The 24,039-nt window shown below is 50.6% G+C and overlaps 1 protein-coding gene across 6 annotated transcripts in view; it reads right to left on the bottom strand.

The window, feature by feature from the left end:
• LOC136526220 (protein OPAQUE1-like) overlaps positions 1-24,039 on the bottom strand; it is a 40,219-nt gene that overhangs the window by 9,841 nt on the left and 6,339 nt on the right. For 4 of the 6 annotated variants that reach the window (XR_010776534.1, XM_066518983.1, XM_066518964.1 and 1 more), the window contains exons 7-19: positions 21,512-21,661; positions 21,275-21,411; positions 20,346-20,492; positions 20,174-20,275; positions 19,260-19,317; positions 19,077-19,178; positions 17,963-18,000; positions 17,762-17,888; positions 17,490-17,663; positions 16,922-17,053; positions 16,642-16,751; positions 16,425-16,485; positions 9,228-9,405 (exon numbers count right to left, since the gene is read on the bottom strand). Coding sequence is in view for 5 of the 6 variants with exons in the window: in XM_066518983.1 (XP_066375080.1) it covers positions 9,228-9,405; positions 16,425-16,485; positions 16,642-16,751; positions 16,922-17,053; positions 17,490-17,663; positions 17,762-17,888; positions 17,963-18,000; positions 19,077-19,178; positions 19,260-19,317; positions 20,174-20,275; positions 20,346-20,492; positions 21,275-21,411; positions 21,512-21,661 (1,516 nt within the window). In the remaining variant the exon portion in view is untranslated. The remainder of the gene's footprint in view (positions 1-9,227; positions 9,406-16,424; positions 16,486-16,641; positions 16,752-16,921; positions 17,054-17,489; positions 17,664-17,761; positions 17,889-17,962; positions 18,001-19,076; positions 19,179-19,259; positions 19,318-20,173; positions 20,276-20,345; positions 20,493-21,274; positions 21,412-21,511; positions 21,662-24,039) is intronic. The other 2 variants (XM_066518979.1, XM_066518972.1) reach the window with 2 other exon arrangements.

Here is a 24,039-nt window from a genome sequence, read left to right as displayed (position 1 = left end):
GTCTCTGTCAAAACCCCATGAAGAAAAGGATTCTTGATGTCGAGCTGATGAATGGGCCAGTTTGAGAGACAGCAAGAGAGAATACAGTGTGCATGGTCGCAGGCTTCACAACTGGGCTAAAAGTCTCATTGAAGTCAATCCCGGGGCACAGAGTTTCCCTGAAGAACCCATCATGCCTTATAATGTTCAAGTGAACCATCTGCCTTGAATTTATGCTTGAAGATCCACTTTCTGGTCACCAGATTGGCTGTGGGAGGACGGGGGAACAAGATCCCATGTGTTATTCTCCAGAAAGGAGGAGAATTTATCTTCCATGGTAGCCCGCCAATTGGGGTTGGCATCGACAAGAGCAGCAGGATAGCTTGGAGGCACCAGGAACAGCAGCACGGCATGGTAGAGCGCAGGCTGACGGAACCCGAGCTTGCCACAGGTGATCATGGCAATGCTGATTGGCTACTGGGGGGGGGGGGGGACAGGAACTGCACCATGAGGAAGCTGAGGAGCTGGCACAGTTTCCAGGGAAGGAGATGACATCGGCGAGGTGGGAGCCAAAGCTGGTCACCCAGAGTAGATGAAGCGGAAGTCACAGGAGGGAAGACAACCCATCTGACCAGCTGCGCAAGCTAAGAGGGGGCCAAGCACAGGGTTAGTGTAATCATCGAGGAACTCGAAATCCGCTGGGGTGGGAGTGGTTTGCTGCTCGGCAAAGGGAAAAGAGGCCTCATCAAAGATGACGTGGCGAGAGACAATGATACGATTTGACTGAAAGTGAACACACTGGTGAGACAATGAGCAGAATATCCCAGAAAAACACAGAGGACGGAAAGAGGGGCAAGCTTGTGAGAAGCGGTGGCAGAAAGGTTAGGATGACACTTGCAACCGAAGACACAAAGGAGAGAATAGGATGGTAGAGTGCCAAGAAGGGTGTGATGTGGTGTAGAGAAATCAAGCGACTTGGTAGGCAAGATGTTAAGACGATAGGTGGTGATGTGGAGGGCTCCAACCCAGTAAGAGGGGGAATACTGACATGAAACAAGAGAGAGCGAACAATGTTTTTTGTGGAACGGATGATGCGCTTGGCTTTACCGTTTTGGGAGGAGGTGTAGGGACATGACATGTGGAGATGGACGCCACGGGAGAGGAAGAACACGCGCACACTAAAGTTATCAAACTCCTGGCCATTGTCTTAATGGTGATGCCAAACTGGGTGCAGACAAAGGAGAAAAAGTTAGAACGAGTGGCTGCTGTCCAGAAAGCCAGCTAGTAGGAAGAGGCTACTGGGTGCCGCCAAGGAAGGCCTACTGTGGCTGCTGTCCAGAAGACCGGCCAGTAGGAAGAGGCACCAGGGTAGACCAGGCCAGATCTGAATAGCCCCTGACCAGGGGTTGTGGAAGGAGGGCCAGCCACCTGTGCTAGACTGACTAGGAGAATAGCCAATGCCTGTGCCTGGAGGAGGAGCAGCGCCTGCAGTAGCAAACCTGGGACTGGCCTTGCTGGCCACCAGGGCGGTGCTCCTAGTTGTGCTGATTGCGCTGGCCGCTGCAGTTCTTCGGAAGGGCGCCCCCGGTGCACGAGGCAGGTTGCTGCTGCTGCTAGAATCAGGGCACTGGAGGGTGGCTGATGGGGGCGACCAGTAGTGGCAACAAAGTCTGACAAGGTGGAGGAGTGTTTGGCGATGTTGAGATCCTCATGAAGAAGTTCGTTCCAGGCAGCAAGGAAGGTCAGGAACGGCCTCGAACGTTGCAGATGCATCCCAATGACGGCATACTTCTTGTTCAAGCTGCGGATGAGGTTGAGAACGGTCCTACACAGGCTTACCAAGATCCTACACAGGCTGCGGATGAAGGTCCTACACAAGCTTGTCAAGATTGCCAAGGGCAGAGCACGGGTCCGGGTGAGCTGAGGGCATCCCGCATGCAAGCCTCGGTGGCATCCTGAGCCTTCGACAGTCTCGACTTTCTCCAGCGCATCCATCTGCATGGGTCCAGGTAGCCCTGGCAGCGGCGTCGGAAAGGGCAGAGGCCACGGCCGCAAGCTTCTCCTTGGCAGCGGCGGCTGCCTCGGCGGTGGCAGCGGCGACGGCTTTGTGCTCATAGCAGCGGCGGCGGCGGCCTTGGGTTCGGTGGTGGTTCCCAAAGAGTCAGAGGGATTGCCGGCCATGGGGACATTGCAACACAAGGGGAAGCGGAGCGCAGGATACCGGGTACGGAAGAGGGCAGCGGAAGGAGAGGATCAGATTGATCCGGTGTCTTTGATATCATGTAAGTTGGGAATAGTAGATTGATTATATAGGTGTACAAGGTACAAGTATATATAGGTGTGGCGGCTAATGGAAATAGAACCGTACTCAGATACTCCTAGTCTAATACAACTCAATCTACAGTGTGCCGGATTAGGACTCTGGCAACATGTATGTGGGCCGGCCGGCCATGATATAGGCGCATGGGCCAGACGAAATCTAATACCCAAAACTATGAGCGTGTTTTGTTACCGGCCATCGTACACCACGCCGCATGTGCGGCGTCGCCGCAGCTGAGGCATCAAAAATGGACGCCGCACTCTTTGGTGAGAATCCAACCTGTTTACGTTGCAATCTTCTGTGGCTACCTAAGTAGTCTTATCAACCAAACAGAAGCTTCTGTTTTTGTGGCGTAGCCACAGTTTAGGCATGGCGTGTTGTGGCTGGGAACCAAACACACCCTAAATGTCTAACACTAACCCTACTGGGTCCTTAGAATATTAGTTAACTATGCACAAGATAAAGTAATAAGCTATCATTGGATTCTACACAATGATATTTATGATAGCTATCATTGGTTGATTCTTGAGTGGTCCTTTGTTTTTCTTCTTGTTCTAGCCTTGCTAGGGCTTAGCTCAAGTTTTTTCCGTTTGTTTGGCTCAGTGTTTGTTTTTGTGTTTTAATAAAATCTAACAGTGGAGGCTTCTCCTGCTGTTTTCCTGGTTCAAAAAAATATTTTTTTAAAGTATTGAGCAATAAGATTTCTCCTAACATTGTTAGCATAGGCGCCTGATAGGGCTGTTATGGGCCTGGTGTTAAGGCCCATGCGGCTAGTGCCTTAGGCCCTGTTTGGTTGAGCTGTGGCTGTGGGAAAAAGCTGCTGTGGGCTGTGAGCTGTGGGAAAGCTGCTGTGGGCTGTGAGCTGTAGAAAAGCTGAAAGCTGTTTGGTTAAACAAGTATAAAATATACCTTTTATCTTTATCTCTCTTGAAACAACTATGGAAGAGCTTTTTATTCCACCAATTTCGAAAAGCAGAAAGCCAAAAGCCAAAAGCAGGGTCAACCCAGCTTTCAAAAATAAACTACGGAAAAGCAGCTGCTTCTGAAAAAGCACCCTCCAAAAGCAGCCCCTTTGGTTGGGCTTTTGGCTTTTGAGGCCAAAAGCCAAAGCCAAAAGCCCAACCAAACAGAGCCTTAGGGGTTAAGTTAGATTGATAAGGCAAGGATCACCATTGATTGGGTGTTTCTATAAACCCTCCGGATCCTTGCCTATATATATATATATTGTACCTTGTACTCTTGATAATCAATCTATCAATCCCGAGACATATTTGCTCTCATGATATCTGACGCCTAGGTCAGGGGACCTCTCTTCCGCTGCCTCCGCGCAGCCGACACTCCGTCGCGCGGGTCCACCCTCCCCCGCGCCGGCTTCTCTTTGCTGTTCTGCACCCTCCCCTGCACCATGTCGTCTACCCCTCCCTCCTCTCCCAGGGTCATCGACGCCTCCTCTGCCACCATCCAGGACGACGCCATCGCCCAGCGCACCGCAGAGGAGCGCGCCAACGCTGCCGCCGCCGATGCCCAGCGCATCGAGCGCGAACGCGTGGCCGCCCGGGACGCAGCCCTTGCCCGCGCTTAGGAGGCCGAGGAGGAAGCCGCCGCCGCCGCGAGGGCCCGCGACGAGGCCGCTCAGTGCGCCAGCTCCGCCCAGGCACGCGCGGCCGCTGCTGCCGCCATGGCGCCACCAGAATCTTCTGGCGCGACCCCTGGCGGCCCTCCTCCACCTCATACCGATCTGCGCACCGCCCTCCTCCATCATGAGGCCGTGGCTCTGCTGCAGCTCCACTCCCAGGCCGTCGCCGTGAACAACATCCGCAATCACGTCACCACGGTCCTTGACGTCGACTCCGGCAACTTCAACTGCTGGCGTGATCAGTTCTTGCTCATCCTTGGCAAGTTCTCCCTTCGGGATCATGTCCACGCGGAGCCTCCAGTCCCTATCTCTCCTACCTGGGATCGGATGGACTGCGTCGTCAAGGCCTGGATCATCGCCACCCTCACCGACGACTTGGCGGAGATCATCTCTGCCCAAGGCTCCACCGCACGCCATGCTTGGCTTGCCGTCGAGTCTCAGTCCCTCGGCAACCGGGAGGCTCGCTCCATCCACCTGGAGATGCGCTTTCGGAACTTCGTCCAGGGCGACCTCTCCGTCACCGATTACTGTTGCCGGTTGAAGAAGATGGCGGACGATCTCACCGCCCTCGGCGAGGCCGTGACTGACCGGACCCTTGTCCTCAACGTCATTCGCGGTCTCAACGAGCTTTTCAGCCACATCGGCACCCTCCTCCGTCGCACACGTCCCTTCCCCTCCTTCCTGGAGGCACGCGACGACCTCATCCTTGAGGAACTCACCTTGGAGAACAGGAAGGATGCTCCCGCCAGCGCTCTCGCTGCTACCTCTACGGCGAACAGCACCGCCCCTGTGTCTTCCGGCTCGGGCTCCGATAGCGCTGGGGGTGGCTCCAAGTCCTCCAACAATCGCCGCAACAAGCGCAGCGGCGGCAAAGGCGATGGCAGCACTGGCGGCCGGTGGCGGTGGCCAGGGGCCGCGCCCCTCTGCTGGTCACAACCAGCCGCAGCCCACCGGCCAGCAGCAGCAGCAACCTACTCTCGGTGGACGCTGGCCCAGCTACTACAATCCCTGGATGGGCACCATCCAGATGTGGCCCGGAGGCCCCCGCCCTCCGCTGGCGCCGATCCCGGTGCCCCCTCATCTACAGGCGCAACAGCAACAGGCGCTCCTCGCGCAGCAGCAGCAGCAGGCGCTCGTCACCCACAGCCAGGCTGCTGCCGCTGCACCCGACGGCGCCGCACACTGGGTCACCCCCGGGTACTACAACCCCGTGGCCGGCCTTCCCTCCTGGGATCCGACGACGCTTGCCTCCGCTTTCAGTACCACGTCCCTGACTCCACCTCCGTCTAGTGACTGGTACTTCGACTCAGGTGCTACATCCCACATGACCTCTCAGTCCTCCTCTCTTTCACATATTCTTCCTTTGCGGTATCCTACTCCTTCATCTATTGTCGTAGGTAATGGTTCTATCATGCCTCTCACCGTCACTGGCTCCACAGAGTTGTCCTCCTCTTTACGTCTTAATAATGTTCTTGTGTCACCACAACTTATTAAGAATCTCATCTCTGTTTGCCAATTTACTATCGATAATAATTGTTCTGTGGAGTTTGACCCCGCTGATTGTTCTGTGAAGGTTCTTCCCTCCCGGACCGAGATCGTCAGGTGCAATAGCTCCGGGCCAATATACCCCCTGCGCCTACCTCCAGCTCATTCCCTTGTCACCCAGGACTCCTCCCTGCTGTGGCACCGGCGACTTGGCCACCCCGGCCATGAGGCGTTGTCCAAGCTTGCGTCCAGCACCTCGCGTCATATTAGTGATTGTTCATATTTGTGTCATGCTTGTCAGTTAGGGCGTCATGTTCGATTGCCCTTTTATTCGTCCACCTCTCGTGCGTCTAGCAAGTTTGATCTTATTCACTGTGATCTGTGGACCTCCCCGGTTGTCAGTGTTTCTGGTTATAAATATTACTTGGTTATACTTGATGACTGCACTCATTACTTGTGGACATTTCCTCTACGACTCAAATCTGACACTTTCAGCACGCTGGCCTAGTTCCTCGCCCACGCCTCCACTCAGTTTGACACACGTGTCAAATCTGTCCAGTGCGACAATGGGAAAGAGTTCGACAATTCGAGCACTCGCCACTTCTTCCTCACTCAGGGCATTCATCTTCGCATGTCCTGCCCTTACACTTCGCCTCAGAACGGTAAAGCTGAACGCATTATTCATACCATTAATAATGTTGTTTGCTCACTGCTCTTCAGGCGTCCATGCCTCCCTCCTATTGGGTGGAGGCCCTCTCCACTGCCACTGTCCTCCTCAACATATTGCCTACCAAGACTCTCCAGTTCTCTACGCCTCACTTTGCACTATTCGCAAAGCTGTCTACGTTTGATCATCTTCGGGTCTTTGGTTGCAAGTGTTACCCCAACCTGTCTGCCACCGTTCCTCATAAACTCGCTCCTAGGTCTGCTCTATGTGTCTTTTTAGGCTACTCCGCCCACCATAAAGGATACCGCTGCCTTGACCTCTCCAGCAATAGAGTTATCATCTCCAGGCACGTCATCTTCGATGAAACGGCCTTTCCCTTTGCTGAGCGTCATGGCCCCAGCAATCCAGCGGAACTCGAGTTTCTTGATTTTACTGATGATGTTGTGCCAGCTCCTATTGGACCCTCACACACGTTGTTTCCTACAGGCATGTCTCCCAGCACCTCCGATGTTCCTGCTGCCCCTACCGGTCCTCGTGTGGCCGAGCTTGGGGCACTCCCTGGTGACACCAGCGCCCCTGCCAATCCTTCTGTGACTGTGCCTAGGGCGCCCGAGGCTGCTGACAACGTCCTGGTGCCGGCGCTCTACATCCCGCCTGCGCTCTGGTCACCGGCGACCCCCTCCGCGCCACGCGCGGCCACGGTGCAGGCGCCAGGAAGCCCTCCCGCGCCACGCGTGGTCCCCGGCGGCTCCCCTCCCGCGCCTCGCGCGGCCCCAGCACCGGCCAGCGCGTCTAGTAGCATGTCCCCGCGGCTGTTGTACGTCCCGCCCGCGCTGCGCGCCGGCTCGACGTCCCCTGCGCAGTCCGCAGGGTTTCCTGCGCCTCCTCAGGCGCCCCGCGGGCCTCCACCGGGATTTCCACCGATTCGCTCGGCCCGCGACTTCACGTACCATTACTCGCGTCGCCCGCAACCTCCACCGGTCGTCCCAGCGACTCCTGCACCGGTTCCTGCAGCAGCAGCCCCGCTGCTGGCGGCCTCTTCATCGGTCCCTGCAGCAGCCGCCCCGCTGCCCAAGGGCACGGTTGCTGTCCCTCCGGTGGCCAACCAGCACTCTATGGGCACCCGTTCGAAGAGCGGCTTCCGGATGCCTGCTGCCTACCATGCTGTGCCACTCTCTCCGGTGCCGAAGACCTTCTGTAGCGCTCTTGCTGATCCCAATTGGCGAGCGGCTATGGAGGAAGAACACAGTGCTCTCCTGCTGAACCACACCTGGGATCTAGTGCCCCGTCCGCCCCGGGCCAATGTTATCACTGGGAAGTGGATCTTTAAGCACAAGCTTCAGTCTGATGGCTCCCTCGAGCGGTACAAGGCATGTTGGGTCCTCCGTGGTTTCACCCAGCGGCCCGGTGTGGACTTTGATGAAACCTTCAGCCCTGTGGTGAAGCCGGCTACCGTTCGCATGGTGCTGTCCTTGGCGCTCTCCCGTCGCTAGCCCATTCACCAGCTGGACGTGAAGAACGCCTTTCTTCATGGCAATTTGACTGAGACGGTGTATTGCCAGCAGCCATCTGGGTTTGAAGATCCAGTTCATCCGAATTTTGTCTGTCTTCTGAAGAAATCACTCTATGGCCTGAAGCAGGCTCCTCGTGCTTGGTATAGTCGAATGGCTACTTTCTTGCTGTCTATTTGGGTTTGTTGAAGCCAAGTCAGACACCTCACTCTTCGTCTACCAGCGTGGTTCCGACACAGCCTACTTGTTGCTATATGTTGACGACATTGTCCTCACAGCTTCATCATCAGACCTTCTTCGGCGGATCATCTCAGCACTTCAGCGAGAATTCGCCATGAAAGATCTTGGTGAACTACATCACTTCCTAGGCATGCATGTTCAGCGAAGTGGTGATGGACTCCTACTCTCACAGCGACAGTACATGCTGGATATCCTCGATTGCGCCGAAATGGCTGAGTGCAAGCCATGCTCTACTCCAGTGGACACCAATCCTAAGGTTGCTGCCGCTAAGGGGCCCCCTGTGTCTGATGCTACCGACTTCCGCAGTCTTGCTGGAGCCCTTCAGTACTTGACATTCATCTGCCCAGACATTGCATATGCCGTTCAGCAGGTCTGTCTTCACATGCACGACCCTCGAGAGCCTCACCTCGCTGCTCTGAAGCGGATTCTTCGCTATGTTCGGGGCACACTCCACCTCGGTCTCCTGCTGCGACCTTCCACTTCGACTGATCTTGTCGTCTACACCGACGCTGATTGGGCTGGTTGTCCGGACACTCGCAAGTCCACCTCGGACTATGTAGTGTTCCTTGGTGACAATCTTGTTTCTTGGTCCTCTAAGCGCCAGAACACAGTATCAAGATCAAGTGCTGAAGCTGAATATCGCGCGGTGGCTAACGGAGTTGCAGAGGCAACTTGGCTACGCCAGCTTCTCCTAGAGTTGCATGCCCCTCTTCGGCGCGCCACACTGGTGTACTGCGAGAACATCAGTGCCGTCTACATGACCTCCAACCCGGTGCAACATCAGTGCACCAAGCACATCGAGATTGATCTTCACTTCGTCCGGGAGCGAGTCGCCATTGGTGATCTTCGTGTTCTGCATGTTCCCACCTCTTCGCAATATGCAGACATCTTCACCAAGGGGCTGCCTACCTCAGTGTTCTCGGAGTTCAGGTCCAGTCTAAACGTGCAGAGTGGCTGACGATTCGACTGTGGGGGCGTGTCGATAGGGCTGTTATGGGCCTGGTGTTAAGGCCCATGCGGCTAGTGCCTTAGGGGTTAAGTTAGATTGATAAGGCAAGGATCACCGTTGATTGGGTGTTTCTATAAACCCTCCGGATCCTTGCCTATATATATATATATTGTACCCTGTACTCTTGATAATCAATCTATCAATCCCGAGACATATTTGCTCTCAAACATGTCTAAAAAAGGTCACCAAATAAACATAATATGATACTGCAGGTTAGTTATTTTATAACATAAAAAAAGCTTATTCGTGCGAAAAGCTGAGGTTAGACTCTAGAAAAAATTTAGGACCTGTTTGTTTAACCCCCCCCCCCCCCCCCCCCCAACCCCCAACAACTAATATTTAAATGTATAGTATGAAAACCACAGAAAGATCCACCATACCTCGGCAAAATGTTTGGATAGAAATAGAAGCTTTCCTTGTCGAAAGAAATTTCTTGCGAACAGTAAAGGTTCGAAAGTGACCCTGCACAATCCTGGAAGCATTGTCCAGAATCTCACCACGTCTGGAGTCCAACACAGCTATCTGACCAGCCCGGAGAAAAACTTTTGTTCTGCCAAGCTGAAGAATACAATCAGACACAAAATAGGTATACACCATTAAATTGTATTTCCATGAAACTAGTTTATATTAATGCCGCTTCCAAGAGGTGTTTCTATGATTCACCATCACAACAGGGTTGCACAAATGTTAATGCCCTTGAAGGGGCAAGTAAGAATAAACAGCCCTTCAGTTTACCTTCAAATTTTATAAAACTCTAAACGTCAAACATAGAAGCACCTCTCATCATATGCAACCTGTGTAACAATTTTTTTTTGAGCGGCAAAAACTGTGGGGATATGTTGTGTAACAATTGCCTGGTGGTGATAAATTTGTTTTTTGGTGGTGATTAGTTTCAAGACATGAGCAGTAACTTATGTCCTTAAGATCTTAGCTAAACAATACACAAAGTCAAAAATAGAGAAAACAATAACACAAAGAAAATGGCAACCAGAGAATTCATAAGTTCTAGTTGAATGCGTGAATGCAGTTGAATGTTCTTATCTTAGTGTTAAAATAAACTGAACACAAAAGAGGTACGCGATAGTTAACAAGATTGCTGACAAGTTGCCTGGTTGGGAAATGGCCACGATGCATCTAGCTGGGAGGGCTACCCTTGCCAGTGCAATGTTCACGCCAATACCTATTTATCAGCTCATTTCCTTGGAATTTTCTAAATAGGTTGTTAAAGCAATTGACAAGATTCAAAGAACTTTTCTTTGGAAAGGTTGCAAAGAGGTTAATGGAGGCCATTGCCTTGTCGCTTGGGGATGGGTCAAAAGACCAATTGATCTTGGAAGACTGTGAATTCTTGATCTAGAAGTGATTAGATGGGCATTGATAATGAGGTGGTTATGGCTTAAAAAGACCCAGCCTGATCACATATGGGCTGGACTTGATATCATAGGATTGTTCTCCATCTCAGTAATGTCTACTGTACAGGATGGCAGCAGGACACTATTTCAGCATGAAAATGATTGCATGGGAAATCCTTGTCCATCTTCCTCCATCTCTGTGTATGCATACAACGAGACATTGTCAACCGAAGAACAGACCAGGAGGCACAAACAGATAAAACTCAGATCCGTGATATTAAAGATGGCTCATCAACAGAGGCTTTATTTGAATAGCTTCAGCTATATGGGTATGGGATATATTATCTGAGGTTGACCTCACCCCTGGAGTGGAGGATCAGCACTTATGGCCTTATGGGTGTCTTCTCCTTTGGGTCAGTTCATGACAAGATCAGCCTATCATCGTTTCAATGTGGGAGCTGTTGTATTCGAGCCATGGAAGGAAATTTGGAGAAGTTCGGCTCCACCTCACGGCCGATTTTTTGTTCGGTTGGCCTCCCGAAAGTGTTGGACTTCTGATTGTTTAGCCCATCGAGGTCATGATCATCCTGAGCAATCCCTCTATGTGATCAGGAGTAAACTGTACAACAGTTACCCACTACATGTATGTTCTCAAGCAAAGTTTGGATCTGTCTTTTCATTGGTTCGTCTGCAGCATCAGGCCATGGCTAAATAATCTCATTTTTCATTGAGATTATGGTGCTGAACCCCTAGTTACGCACTACATATATATGAAAAAATCTCATTTTTCCCTGGTGCTGATAGATATATTAGGCAAGTGTATATTAGGCAAGTATATAATAGGCAACCACACAATCAGTGTGATTAGCACCTGCTATGTAAAGCATGTACACGCATGTACATCCTGCCACATTGGCTATATATATATATATATATGAAGGTCACCCCCCCATTGGGGTGTGTGGTGTTTTCCTATCTCTCTGTTCTATTCTACATGGTATCAAAGACCACGTGATCAATCAGATCCCGGCCTTCTATTTCCGCTCCTCTCCCCTCTCCACCTTTCCCCGGCGGCTGAACTCCGACGCCGCCGTCCACCCTTCTCCCGTCGGTGCGCCACACCACCTGGTCGACATGGCTGACACCGCCGACGGCTCCGCTACCCCGGCACCGCAGGCAGTGCTCGTCCACCCCTACACCGCCGTCAACGTGAAGACTCACATCCCGGTGACTCTGGAGATGAAGCATCCCAACTTCACCAAGTGGGCTTCCTTCTTCAAGGCTCTGTGTGGGAAATTCAGTCTCCTCCCACACATCAGCGAGTCTGCTGCTCCCCCTGCTGATGATCCATCGTGGCCAATTGCCGAGTGCACTGTCCGCGGTTGGATCCTGAACACCGTCGACGACTCGGTTCTTGATTTGGCCATCACCGACGAAAACCAGACCGCCCGCGAGCTGTGGGTGGAAATCGAAGCCCTGTTCCGCTCCAACCGCGCACCCCGGGCCGTCTTCCTGCTTGAGGACTTTCACTCCCTAAAGCAGGGCGACTCGACGATCGACGAATACTGCCAGACGCTCAAGGTCTAGGCCGCTGCCCTCCAGGACGTCGGCGAAACCATCGACGACAAGCAGCTCGTCCTCAGTCTCCTCCGCGGCCTAAATCCGCGCTTCAGCGCCACCGCCGACGACATCGCCAACGCTACCGTGCTGCCCTCCTTCTCCAGGGCGCGCGAGATGCTCTCCCTCAAGGAATTGCGCCTCGCCAACGACGAGAAGACCACGGCGGCCTCCGCTATGGTCGCCCCCTCCGGCTCTAGCTGCCCATCTGCCGAGTGCCATTCCTCCACTTCCGGCACTCCTTCTGGTGCCCCTTCGAAGGGTTCAGGGGGAGGCAAGAAGGGCAAGGGCGGCAAGAAGGGTTCTTGGCGCGGCCAAGGTGGCTGGCAGCAGGGTGGCTGCGGCAGCTGGCAACAGGGCGGCGGAGGCGGCTGGCAGCAGGGCGGCGGTGGCGGTCAACAACACGGGGGCAACCGCCCCATGGTGCCCTGGTTCTGCTACACCCCGTGGGCCCCCCAGGGCGGTGCTCCTCCTCCAAATGGCGGCTGGCAGCAGGGCCCTCGCCCTGGCGGCGGCTGGCAGCACCCCAATGCCCAGGGCAGGCGCCACCAGGGGCTTATGGGTGCCAACCCGTAGGCCCACTTCGCTGCCCCTCCACCGCCACCGATGTGGGATTAGGCCGGCCTAATTGCCGCCTTGAACCAGATGGCGCTCCAGAACTCCGGCTGGGTCATGGACTCCGGCGCCACCTCCCACATGCACAACTCGGATGGTATACTTCTATCTCGCCATCCCTCCTCCTCTCCTTCCATCACTGTTGGCAACGGGCATCAATTGCCTGTGTCCTGTTCTGGTCACTCCCTTTTACCTGGCCGCACCTCCCCTTTCTCTCTTAGCAATGTTCTTGTTGTCCCCTCCCTAGTGCGCAACTTACTTTCAGTTCGCCAATTCACTCGTGACAACCATTGCACTATCAAATTTGACGCGTTTGGTTTTTCTGTTAAGGACCTGCAGACCAGACGCGTGATTCTTCGCTCCAATAGCTCCGACGGCCTCTACACCGTCCCCGCCATGCCACAGGCCAACCTCGCCACCTCCACCGACCTATGGCACCATCGTCTTGGTCATCTAGGAGCTGCCACTCTAAATTTGCTTAGGCACAATAATTCCATTTCATGTAATAAATCAGCTCATACTCTATGTCACCCTGTCAACTTGGCAAGCATGTGCGGCTGCCTTTTGGTAATTCCAGCTCACTTTCATCTCTCCCTTTTGAGCTTGTACACTGTGATGTTTGGACGTCCCCAGTCGCTAGCATTTCTGGTGCGCAGTACTATCTTGTCATCCTAGATGATTTCACCCACTTTTGTTGGACGTTCCCACTCGTCCGCAAGTCTGAGGTAGCCACTCACATCATTAACTTTTGCGCCTTCGTCCACACACAGTTCAGCCTTCCTGTCAAGGCTGTACAGGCTGATAATGGCACTGAGTTCGTCAATAATGCCCTCACCACCTTCTTTGCCTCCAGCGGGATTCACCTCCGACTCTCTTGCCCTTACACCTCCTCTCAAAACGGCAAGGCTGAACGCATCATCCGTTCTCTGAACGATATATGACGCACCCTCCTCATTCACGCTCACATGCCACCCAAATACTGGGCCGAGGCGCTCACCACAGCCACCTATCTCCTCAATAGGCGCCCCAGCTCAGCCATTCACCATAGAGTTCCCTATGAGCAACTCTACCAGCAGCCACCAGATTACGCCATTCTTCGTGTCTTCGGTTGTCTATGCTATCCCAACCTCACCGCTACCTCCAAACACAAGTTGCCCCCCCGCTCCACCGCTTGTGTCTTCCTTGGTTATCCCTCTTCCCATAAGGGCTACCGGTGTCTCGACCTCACAACTAGACGGATCATCATCTCTCGTCACGTTGTCTTCGACGAGACCACATTTCCCTTTCGATCTGACTCCACCAGTGCGCTGCCAAGCTCTCTGGATTTTCTTGCAGGTCCAACCACACCGGTGATACGCACTGCAGCAGTCGCTCCGTCGCCACTCGACGCTGAGCAGCCGTGTCGTCGAGCTCATCTGGAGGAGCTTGCTGAGGACCCGGCCATCCTCCAGATTGGCCCGATCCTTGCACCAGCCGCGCCTCAGCCTGCGCCGGTCGGTCCTCCACCCCTCCGGGTTTACACCCGGCGGCGTACGACTCCAGCTGCACCGACCCGTTCTTCACCGGCGCCTGCTGTTTCCGAACAGCCGGCCCCGGCTCCGGCCGTGGTGGCTGCTCCACCACCACCGCCGCCTCCGTCGCCTCCGGCTGTGGTGGCTGCTCCAACACCGCCACCACCTCCGCCGCCCCCGAGCCGGCCTGTGACGCGCCTCCAGATAGGTTCCCTCAGGCCTGTCGATCGGTACGGATTCCCCCCGGCCGCTCACGTCGCCACCGACTCCACTGCCTCGCCCATTCCGCGTGACTACAGGGGGGGTCTTGCCGATTCCCAGTGGCGTGCGGCCATGGCTGAGGAATACAAGGCCCTTATCGACAACAACACCTGGCGCCTCGTTCCCCGTCCTCCCGGCGCCAACGTGGTCACCGGCAAGTGGATTTTCAGGCACAAATTCCACTCTGATGGCACCCTGGCTCGTCACAAGGCTCGCTGGGTCGTCCGCGGCTTCACCCAGCGCTACGGCGTCGACTACGACGAGACGTTCAGCCCCGTCGTCAAGCCTGCCACCATTCGGGTCGTCCTCAGCATCGCGGCCTCTCGCTAGTGGCCTATCCATCAGCTGGACGTGAAGAATGCCTTTCTTCATGGCCACCTGCATGAGACGGTCTATTGTCAGCAGCCCCCCGGCTTCGTCGACCCGGCACGACCCGACGCCGTCTGCCTCCTCCAGCGCTCCCTCTACGGCCTCAAGCAGGCCCCTCGGGCGTGGCACCAACGCTTCGCCACGTTTCTCCGATAGCTCGGCTTCGTCGCCTCTGCCACCGACGCCTCCCTCTTCATCTACACCGAGGGCGGCTCCTCCGCCTACTTGCTGCTGTACGTCGACGACATCGTCCTCACGGCTTCCTCGGCCGCTCTGCTTCGACACATCATCGACCGCCTTCACTCCGAGTTCGCCATGACGGACCTAGGGGAACTACATCACTTCCTGGGTATATCCGTCACTCGCTCCTCCGACGGCCTTTTCCTCAGCCAGCGGCAGTACGCCGTGGACCTTCTTCAGAAGGCGGGCATGGCCGAGTGTCACTAGACGTCGACACCTGTTGACTCTCGTGCCAAGCTCTCTGCCTCGGCGGGCGCTCCTGTCGCTGATCCCGCTGTGTACCGGAGCCTCGCCGGCTCTCTCCAGTACCTGACGCTCACTCGCCCCGACCTAGCCTATGCTGTCCAGCAAGTGTGCCTCTTCATGCATGACCCGCGCGAAGCTCACCTCGCGCTGATCAAGCGCATCCTTCGGTATGTGAAGGGCACCCTGTCGGCTGGCCTCCACATCGGCACTGGGCCTGTCGACAAGCTGATTGCATACTCCGATGCTGACTGGGCAGGGTGCCCAGACTCCCGCCGCTCTACATCAGGCTTCTGCATCTTCCTCGGCGACAGTCTGGTGTCCTGGTCGTCCAAACGGCAGACCACGGTATCCCGGTCCAGTGCGGAGGCTGAGTACCGGGCTGTTGCTCACGTGGTTGCAGAGTGCTGTTGGCTTCGCCAAACTCCTTCAGGAACTTCATGTTCCCTTGAAGGTCGCCACAGTTGTCTACTGTGACAACGTCAGCGCTGTCTACATGACAGCCAACCCGGTCCACCACCGCCATACCAAGCACATCGAGATTGACATCCACTTCGTCCGTGAGAAGGTGGCTCTCGGCGAGGTTCGAGTTCTCCATGTGCCGTCACGTTTTCAGTTTGCTGACATCATGACAAAGGGTTTGCCGGTTCAGCTGTTTGACGATTTTCGGTTCAGTCTCTGCATCCGGAATCCTGACGCTTCGACTGCGGGAGGCTGATAGATATATTAGGCAAGTGTATATTAGGCAAGTATATAATAGGCAACCACACAATCAGTGTGATTAGCACCTGCTATGTAAAGCATGTACACGCATGTACATCCTGCCACATTGGCTATATATATATATGAAGGTCACCCCCCCATTGGGGTGTGTGGTGTTTTCCTATCTCTCTGTTCTATTCTACAAGTGCCAAGCATTGCAGCAACCAACAAGGTTTATAAGCATCATCACTAGGGGTTCAACTCCTCAGTGGTGCTGTTGGCTTGGGAGATATGGAAGCACAGGAATGAATGTATTTTTTGAAGGGGCTTCAACTGATCTAAATGCTATATTTGCAGGGCATTAGGGATGTGGCCAAGTTGTGGTGTATGCCGGGTGGGTGGGTGGGGGGGGGGGGGGGCGGGGGGGGGGGGGGGGGGGGTGGAAGGCCTCAATAGTATTAGCCATAGGAGTTGTGTCGATGTTGCTTGTTGTAATTTCCTTTAGTGATTGGCAAATCCTCTCTTGTACTGAACCGTGGCCTGATGGACTTAGTAGGGAGTCTTCTTAGACTCCTCTTTCTTCTTCTTAATATAATGATGTGCACCGCTGCGGTGCATTTGAGAAAAAAAAAATGGCCCAAGTCTGGATAGAATTAGGATACTTTACTTGAAAGTTCTCCAGGTTTAGTTGCCTTAGGATCCTCTGTGTCAGTGATCTCTCATCAAATCTGCAATAGTGAAAAAAAGTACATGGTAATCTTTTACTCTATAATTAAGTGATAGTAAAACTTCCAAAGAGAAATATGACAGAAATACATTTATACTACTGAGAGATGCCATATTCTGACATTCTAAAGTACTCAACAATAATGTTAGCATATAACCTTTCATCCATATGTTCTGGCACAAGAAGTCCAAAGCGGTTGATGAATTCAGAGTATGTTCTCCTTGTGGGATAACCAGCAAGACTTATCCTAATAGCTTCAAGTACACCCTGTAACGAAACCAAATAAATAAACTAAATTAGTAGCACAATGATTCCAAGAATGAAGAATATCAAAAAAAAAAAGATGAGTTAAACCGAACGGAGAAATCATTGAAATGAATCAAACTTCAAAAGACTGCTACATTAGGGTGTAAGAACAGAAAATCATTGGAACTAACCCCACTCCGCAGTTGCTGTAGTACACTGCCATTTTCAAACTTCTGAGGGCAATTCAGAGAATTTGGTTTTATGCAACGGATGTAATGAGGCTCCGTGGAGCTAAGTGTCTCCATTAGTGCTTGGAGTTGTTGCTGTTGGGATTAGATAACTGACCATATCATAAGTATAATCAAATAAAAATAAAATTGAAATTAACATGCATTATTCTTGGGGGCTTTCAAAGAATTACTCTCCACACAACACACAGGGGGAGAGGAGGGAGAGAGAGATTCATGACGAAAACTCAAATGAGTTCCTTTGACTGCAAAAGTTCAAAAATTATATATATGAAATACTAGATTTTGAACTATACTTTTGCCTGTTTCTTTGTTGTTTCCCTTTATTGTTAGCATGCAAGCAATACACATTTATTTGTACCACACAAATAGCTGTAAACAAATATCTAATGTGCACTGGCCAGAACAGTAAAGATAAATAACCCAGAAACAGTAAGTAAAGCAAAAATCTGGAAAAACAAACAATTATGCCCAGAGGAAATAAAGAAAACAGTAACGTGCAGCACTATACCTTAAATCGTGAAGCTACTGAAGAAAACTTATAAGATGATTTCAATGGATCATCTTGGTGTGAAGCAAAGAGACCAGAAATAAATGAGCATTTTGAAGAAGACAAAAGATTCTGGTGCTCTGCAATAACATAATCTCGGTTCTTCTCCAAAAATAAATCAGTTTGGTAGGTCACCTACAAAAAGTAGACCATTCATTGCCACATGCTCTAACCTAGTCAGAGCAACAAAATGCTAAGAATAGCTTACAAGAAATGTGATTCACAGGACATGCCTTTCCAGCAAAATGCGACAGGGCAAAATCTGTCTTTGAGAGCTTTGGTTTTTCTAGTCTCGGGTGTGCTCTTAAATTCTGAAATAACTTCATCGCAAAAGTTTCATGTGTTGATTTTCCAAGCATGCTGTTTAACAAGACTAGAAAGGAGTTAGAATTTTGAACTCTTAAGTGTTTGATAACACAGTATAAAAATCCTACCATGCTTCATCCAAAAGTGAAACTATGCCTATTGGTTTCTGCAAAACAAAAAAAGAAATAGCACAATTATATAAATCCACACATAGATGAAACCAAATAAAATTTCAGCATTAGATATATATTCAATGATGCCATCGACAAGGATGCAACTAGTCATTTTCTGCAAATTTGGTAATATAAGTAGATGATATTGAATAGAATATGCGAGTTAAGTCAAATATCCACTCAGACACATGCCAAAAAAGACTTCTAAATGTTAAAGACAGTGATTAAAGGTACAGTTACTTTGAATTATTTTTCATATATTTAGATAATATGCTAGCATGAAACATAAATGGAGGAAAGATTCCGACAAGAAAAACACATTCAGTGATACATGTTAGAGAAAAGAAAACACATGCAGTGATATACCATCTTTTTCAGAAGTTCAAATGTTCAGTTACATTACATGTACATCAGAAAGCAGAAGGATGTACCAACTTTCCTCCTCATAAGTGTACGTCTGTAACCAGTGCTATATGGATTACGTTTTTATAGAAAATGCACATTACTATTAAGATCAAGGTTATAGCATAACTACAGCAATGATACTTCCGTAAAATGGCAAGTACGATTTAGAAACTATTGTCAACAGGAAAATTGTGCATCAAATCAACTTATGCCCTATTTAGATTCAATGGGAGATAACCAACACCTTTAGCTCTGTTTCAATTTTAAAATTATTCTGGATTTCGTTTAGCACTCTGGCCAAGATATGTTAAACAATTGCTATATATTGCAAAGCTACAAACATCATTACAGATATAGGCGCCTACCACAATCAGAAGGGAGAAAGGAAAACCTTGAAAAGTTTAGTCAAAGCTGGTAAAGGTAAATCAAATATAACTACCATATCATATTCTGTGCAGAAACAATTTATGAACACAGAATGTAGCAAACTTCACGGGCACATGCCACAGGCATGTCAAGACCTTTGTTCATTATATGTGCACACTGGTATGAAAACTAAAAGAAAATGTGAGCAAGCAATACAAAATTGGCATTCATATCACCACAAATAACAGGGGATATTTCAAATGTAACTATAGATTCTTTTAGTTTTAGAAGTTTAGACCTTTTCAATAAGATCCAATATATCTTGGTTATCAACAAATTCAATGTAGCTCCAATTAATTTCTTCTGTTTTATATTCCTCCTGCTCCATCTTGAAAACATGCTGGATCAAGAAATTCAAAATACAAATGAATCAAATATGTTTGTGATTCTGAGGAAGGACATAGGCAGGGTCATAAAATACCTTATTAAAATGTTGTTGAAGCTTTTCATTAGCAAAATTGATGCACAACTGCTCAAAGCTAGCAGAAGGAAGGGCCATCAGAAATTTGAAAAGAAAAATAGATTTAACTAAATAATCTTTCAAAAGTATTAACAATAGCGTTGAAGAATCTTCATGTGAAGTAAGACAGCTAACAGTGTCGGTTGGAATTGCATTGTACTACAATGTAGCTTTCAACCTGCTCTTTTGTGTGTGGGAATGTTACAATTCATCATTAAAAGAATTCAACCAAAGTGCATGAAACTAAGTAAGTGCTGGTGTATTATATAGGGCCATCAGCTTCAGAACATGCCAACTAGTCTACTATACAAATTTTATCAATCAAGTACAAACACTATAAGGAATAACTAAGTGCATTAAAAAAATTTTATTACCATGAATGAGATTTTTTCCATTTGAAGTTCTCTTACAACCAAGGGCAGCCAACAGAATTCTTATTCCATTCAAAAGTCCTTGCCCAAGAGCGTGCTATGCAAGAGAAGCCAAGAGAACCAAGCATGTCTAACATTACTGAGTTGCGAGCTAGCTCGTTATTTGCTAATCAAATCTGGCACTGGTGTTTGTTAACAAAAATTAGCATTGCATAAATAATTGTGGTGGTATTATTTCGAGGCAAACAGTTCCTTCAAGAATGGCCAACATAACAAACTTCAAAGTTTGGTCAACCTGCTTCTTGACAGGGGAACATTAGGCTTTTTGTTGTCTTCTTGAAACTTGAAGAAAATACAAAATTTAGCATCACATTAATACAATAATACTTGTACTAGGTAATATTTTTTAATTATGAAGCTACTTGAAGAATAGCCACTGACACAAAGCTAAAATTTTGGCTAGGCCTCTGCTTATTAGTTTGAAAGAAAGACCGAAAGCCTGACCTGTTATATTTGAAACACTCAAAACCATAGATGTCCAAGACCCCAATCTGTGACCTAGACTCCTTGTCCTGCCCAATGGACTTATTAATGTTGTCAACAAGCCTGCAGTAGCCACACTATAAGCAACGCATTGAAAAAATGTAAAGCAGTTCACAAGGAGACATGGTCATACCAATCAAATAGTCGAGCATAAACAGTCTTTGCAAGAGTATCACGACCGATGACAGCTGCAGAACTGTCAACTGCCTTGATTATGTTTCCTTCAGGAGTTTTAATTGTGCGATAGCACAGAGTTGAAAGCAAAAGGCTTGCATCAACCCTGGAAAAAAACAAACAAACAAGAACTCCCATAAAATAATGCGTAGACATAACATATTAACATAATTTATAAATCATTTTAAAAATGTCCATGAATTTTTTTGGTGATGCTCACAAAGAACCAATGCATGTGATCATGAGTACTGCTAATATCATATATTGCCCCAAAAAATAACAGAGCACATAAAAAGGCAATGTCTAAAGCACTAACTAAATGAGTAAGGCACTGTGCTTCTCAAAAAGTTAGTTTTCAAATGAAGAAGTGGATTGTTTGATGAGCATGTTAAAATAAAGAGAAAGCCATGGGACATACTTATGAATCTAGAAAAGTTAACAGAGTCATTGATGCATTAAGGTATTTCTTCACTACATTCAAAGCTATAATATCTCACAGCTTGTAAAGAAAACAAAAGATAGTAGCATTTGTCAATTTGCTTGAACAACAAAGCTTATTACAGAAAAAGCTACCTTTTTATGTAAGTGTGAAACTTGGGGAGCATATTCCTCTAAAATTTTGGTTACTAAATAGGAGACTCTGGGTTTTGATGTGAAGGGTTCATGGTGAGGCAACACAAATTATCAGTCTATGATGAAATAGTTTATGGAAAGCTGGGAAAACAGAATCAACAATAAGTAGCATATGCAAACACATAACTTGGTCTGAGAGAATTAGCAGTATGAGCCTATTATGTCCACAACAGAAAGTAACATGTTCACTTTGCAGTTTTGTGATGCACAGCACCAGTGACAGGAGACTAAGATAAAGATTAATAAAATACTCACATAAGTAAATCAGCAGCCATCTGGAGATGGAATTTACATTTTTCATCCTTAATAACAGAGGAATCAAACTCCTTTCCAGGAGAAAATTCAATGTTTCCTAGATGAAGGATAGCAGCCACAATTCGGAATATAGCTTCCTGAGAGTGCATGGTAGCATCACGAGTCAAAATTATTTATCAAGAGAAACAAGAATTTGGTAATTTTCTGTGCTAGTGTTGGAATGAGGGAAAGATGAACCTGATCAGAAAAACATATACCAACAATGTCCATAGCTCTCCGTGTTTTTAAATATTCTTCTGCATCGCTGACCCCTTCTAATTCATACATATGGCTTTGATTTAGGTAGTAAAAGTTCCTAGGATGAGCAAGCTTGTATTTATCTGCATCCTGGTGATACAAATTAATAATACCATAAAGTATCAATTGTGAGCTAAGTAACTCTGAACTGCAGCACATACAATGTTACTTATGTAGACAACATACATTGATAAATATTGAGCTATGAGGAGGTTTAACCCAACAGAGTCCTCAATCTCTCATGACAATGAAAATAATTCCATGGAGTAGTTGTGATAGGAATCCGATCCCTACCGATGCGAGTTCGTAGGTTGTACGAGTGAGAGAGGGGAGGGCGAGGCTGGAGGCACGCTCGACGGCTTCTGGGCGCCGTGGTCGCGCGCAGAAGAAGAGAAGGAGGCGGCTAGGGCTACTAGGGTTCTCCCGGCTCCCTAAAGGAAGCCAAGCAATTATGTTGGCTATTTTTCCTCCCATCATAAAATGTCTTACACAACAACAACAACAACAACAAAGCCTTTAAGTCCCAAACAAGTTGGGGTAGGCTAGAGTTGAAAGTTCTCCCGGCTACCTAAAGTGTCTTACATCTGCTTATATAACTCTCCTCCTTGCTAATAATAGGAAATAAATAATAATAAACTGGGCCAAGCCCGTAATTCCCTACGCCTCTAGCCACTAATGGCCCTCCTCCGGGTGTACTGAACCCTGGTCATAACATCTCTCCCCGCCTGTGCAAACAGCTCGTCCTCGAGCTGGAAGTCGGGGAAGTGCTCGCGGAACTCGTCGAGAGGCTCCCAGGTAGCATCCTCGTCCGGAAGGCCGCGCCACTTGATCAGCACGCGCCAGACACCGTGGCGTTGCTGCGCCTGCAGCGCCCATTCTGGTCCCGGCAGAACGCGACCATCGAGGACCAGCGGAAGGGTGGCCGGAACAGCCGGCGGATCTCCGCGATGCCGCTTCAGCAGCCCCACATGGAAGACGTCGTGGACGCGGGCGCCCTCCGGCAGCTGCAGGCGGTAGGCGACGCGCCCAATGCGCTCCAACACCTGGAACGGTCCTGCGTAGCGAGGCCCAAGCTTGCGCCCGGCACGGGGGTCCAGGGACTGCGCTATTCTGTGTAACAACCGCAGCCAGACCCAGTCGCCGACGGCGAACTCCAAGTCGCGGTGGTTGGCGTCGTAGTACTTCTTGGACAGCTGCTGCGCCTGCAGGAGGCGCTGGCGCACCTCGGCGAGGATCTCATCACGGCTGCGGAGGAGGGCGTCAGCAGCTTCCATCCGGGCCGTCCCCGGCTTATACGGCAGGATGGGCGGCGGGAGACGGCCATAGACCACCTCGAACGGAGTGGCGCGAAGGGCGGTGTGGTAGGTGTTGTAGCAGTACTACGCCTAGGCGAGCTAGTCCACCCACGCACGCAGGCGGTCACCTGTAACACACCGCAAGTACATGGCAATCACCTTGTTCACCACCTCGGACTGGTCGTCAGTCTGCGGGTGGAAAGTCGTGCTCATACGCAGCTTGACGCCGGCCATCCGGAAGAGGTCGCGCCAGACGTGGCCGGTGAAGACCGGATCCCGGTCGCTGACGATGGAGGAGGGAAACCCATGGAGCCGGACGATGCCGTCGAAGAAGGCGCGAGCGACGGAGGTGGCAGTGTAGGGGTGGCCGAGCGCGATGAAGTGCGCGTACTTGGAGAAGCGGTCAACCACCGTGAGTACGACGGACTTGCCGCCCACCTTCGGGAGGCCCTCGACGAAGTCCATGGAGATATCCGCCCATACCTGGGACGGAACCTCCAGCGGCTGCAGCAGTCCCGCCGGCTGCAGGGTCTCCGTCTTGTTGCGCTGACAGGTACTGCAGGACCGCACCCAGTCCTGCACCAGCGCGCAATCACCGGGGATGTAGAAGTCGGAGCGTAGGCGGTGGAGGGTCTTCTGAACGCCCTCGTGCCCAGCCGAGTGCGCCAAAAGGAGCGTCTGATGGCGCAGGTCACCGTGGTCGGGGACGAAGAGGCAACTACCATGCAGGAGCAGCCCGTCGTCAAGGCGCCCCGGCCCCTGCAGGTCGCCCGCCTCAAGGCGCCGAAGGAGTAGCTGCGTGTCCGCCGTGGCGCGGTGGATGTCGTCGATGAAAGCAAAGGAGGGGCCTGAGCGGGCGCACATGGCAGCGCCCACGCTGCTGTCCTCCTCGGCCCCGTGCTCGGCATCGCGGTGGGACAGGGCATCCACCACGGTGTTGAGGCACCCGGGGCGGTATTCGACGGTGAAGTCGAAGCCAAACAGCTTGCTAATCCACTGGTGCTGCGGAATGGTAGACAAGCGCTGGTCCAGGAGGAACTTCAAGCTGTAATGGTCAGTGCGAATAAGGAAGTGGCGCCCCCACAGATACGGGCGCCAGTGGCGCACAACTTGCACCAAACCGATGAGCTCCCGCTCGTAAGCCACGAGCTTGAGATGGCGCGCGGCGAACGG

The sequence above is a fragment of the Miscanthus floridulus genome, chromosome 2 (assembly GCF_019320115.1).
Source record: "Miscanthus floridulus cultivar M001 chromosome 2, ASM1932011v1, whole genome shotgun sequence".
Lineage (NCBI taxonomy): Eukaryota > Viridiplantae > Streptophyta > Magnoliopsida > Poales > Poaceae > Miscanthus > Miscanthus floridulus.
The sequence above is the reverse complement of the archived record's forward strand: the minus strand, read 5'-3'. Positions and strand labels throughout refer to the sequence as shown.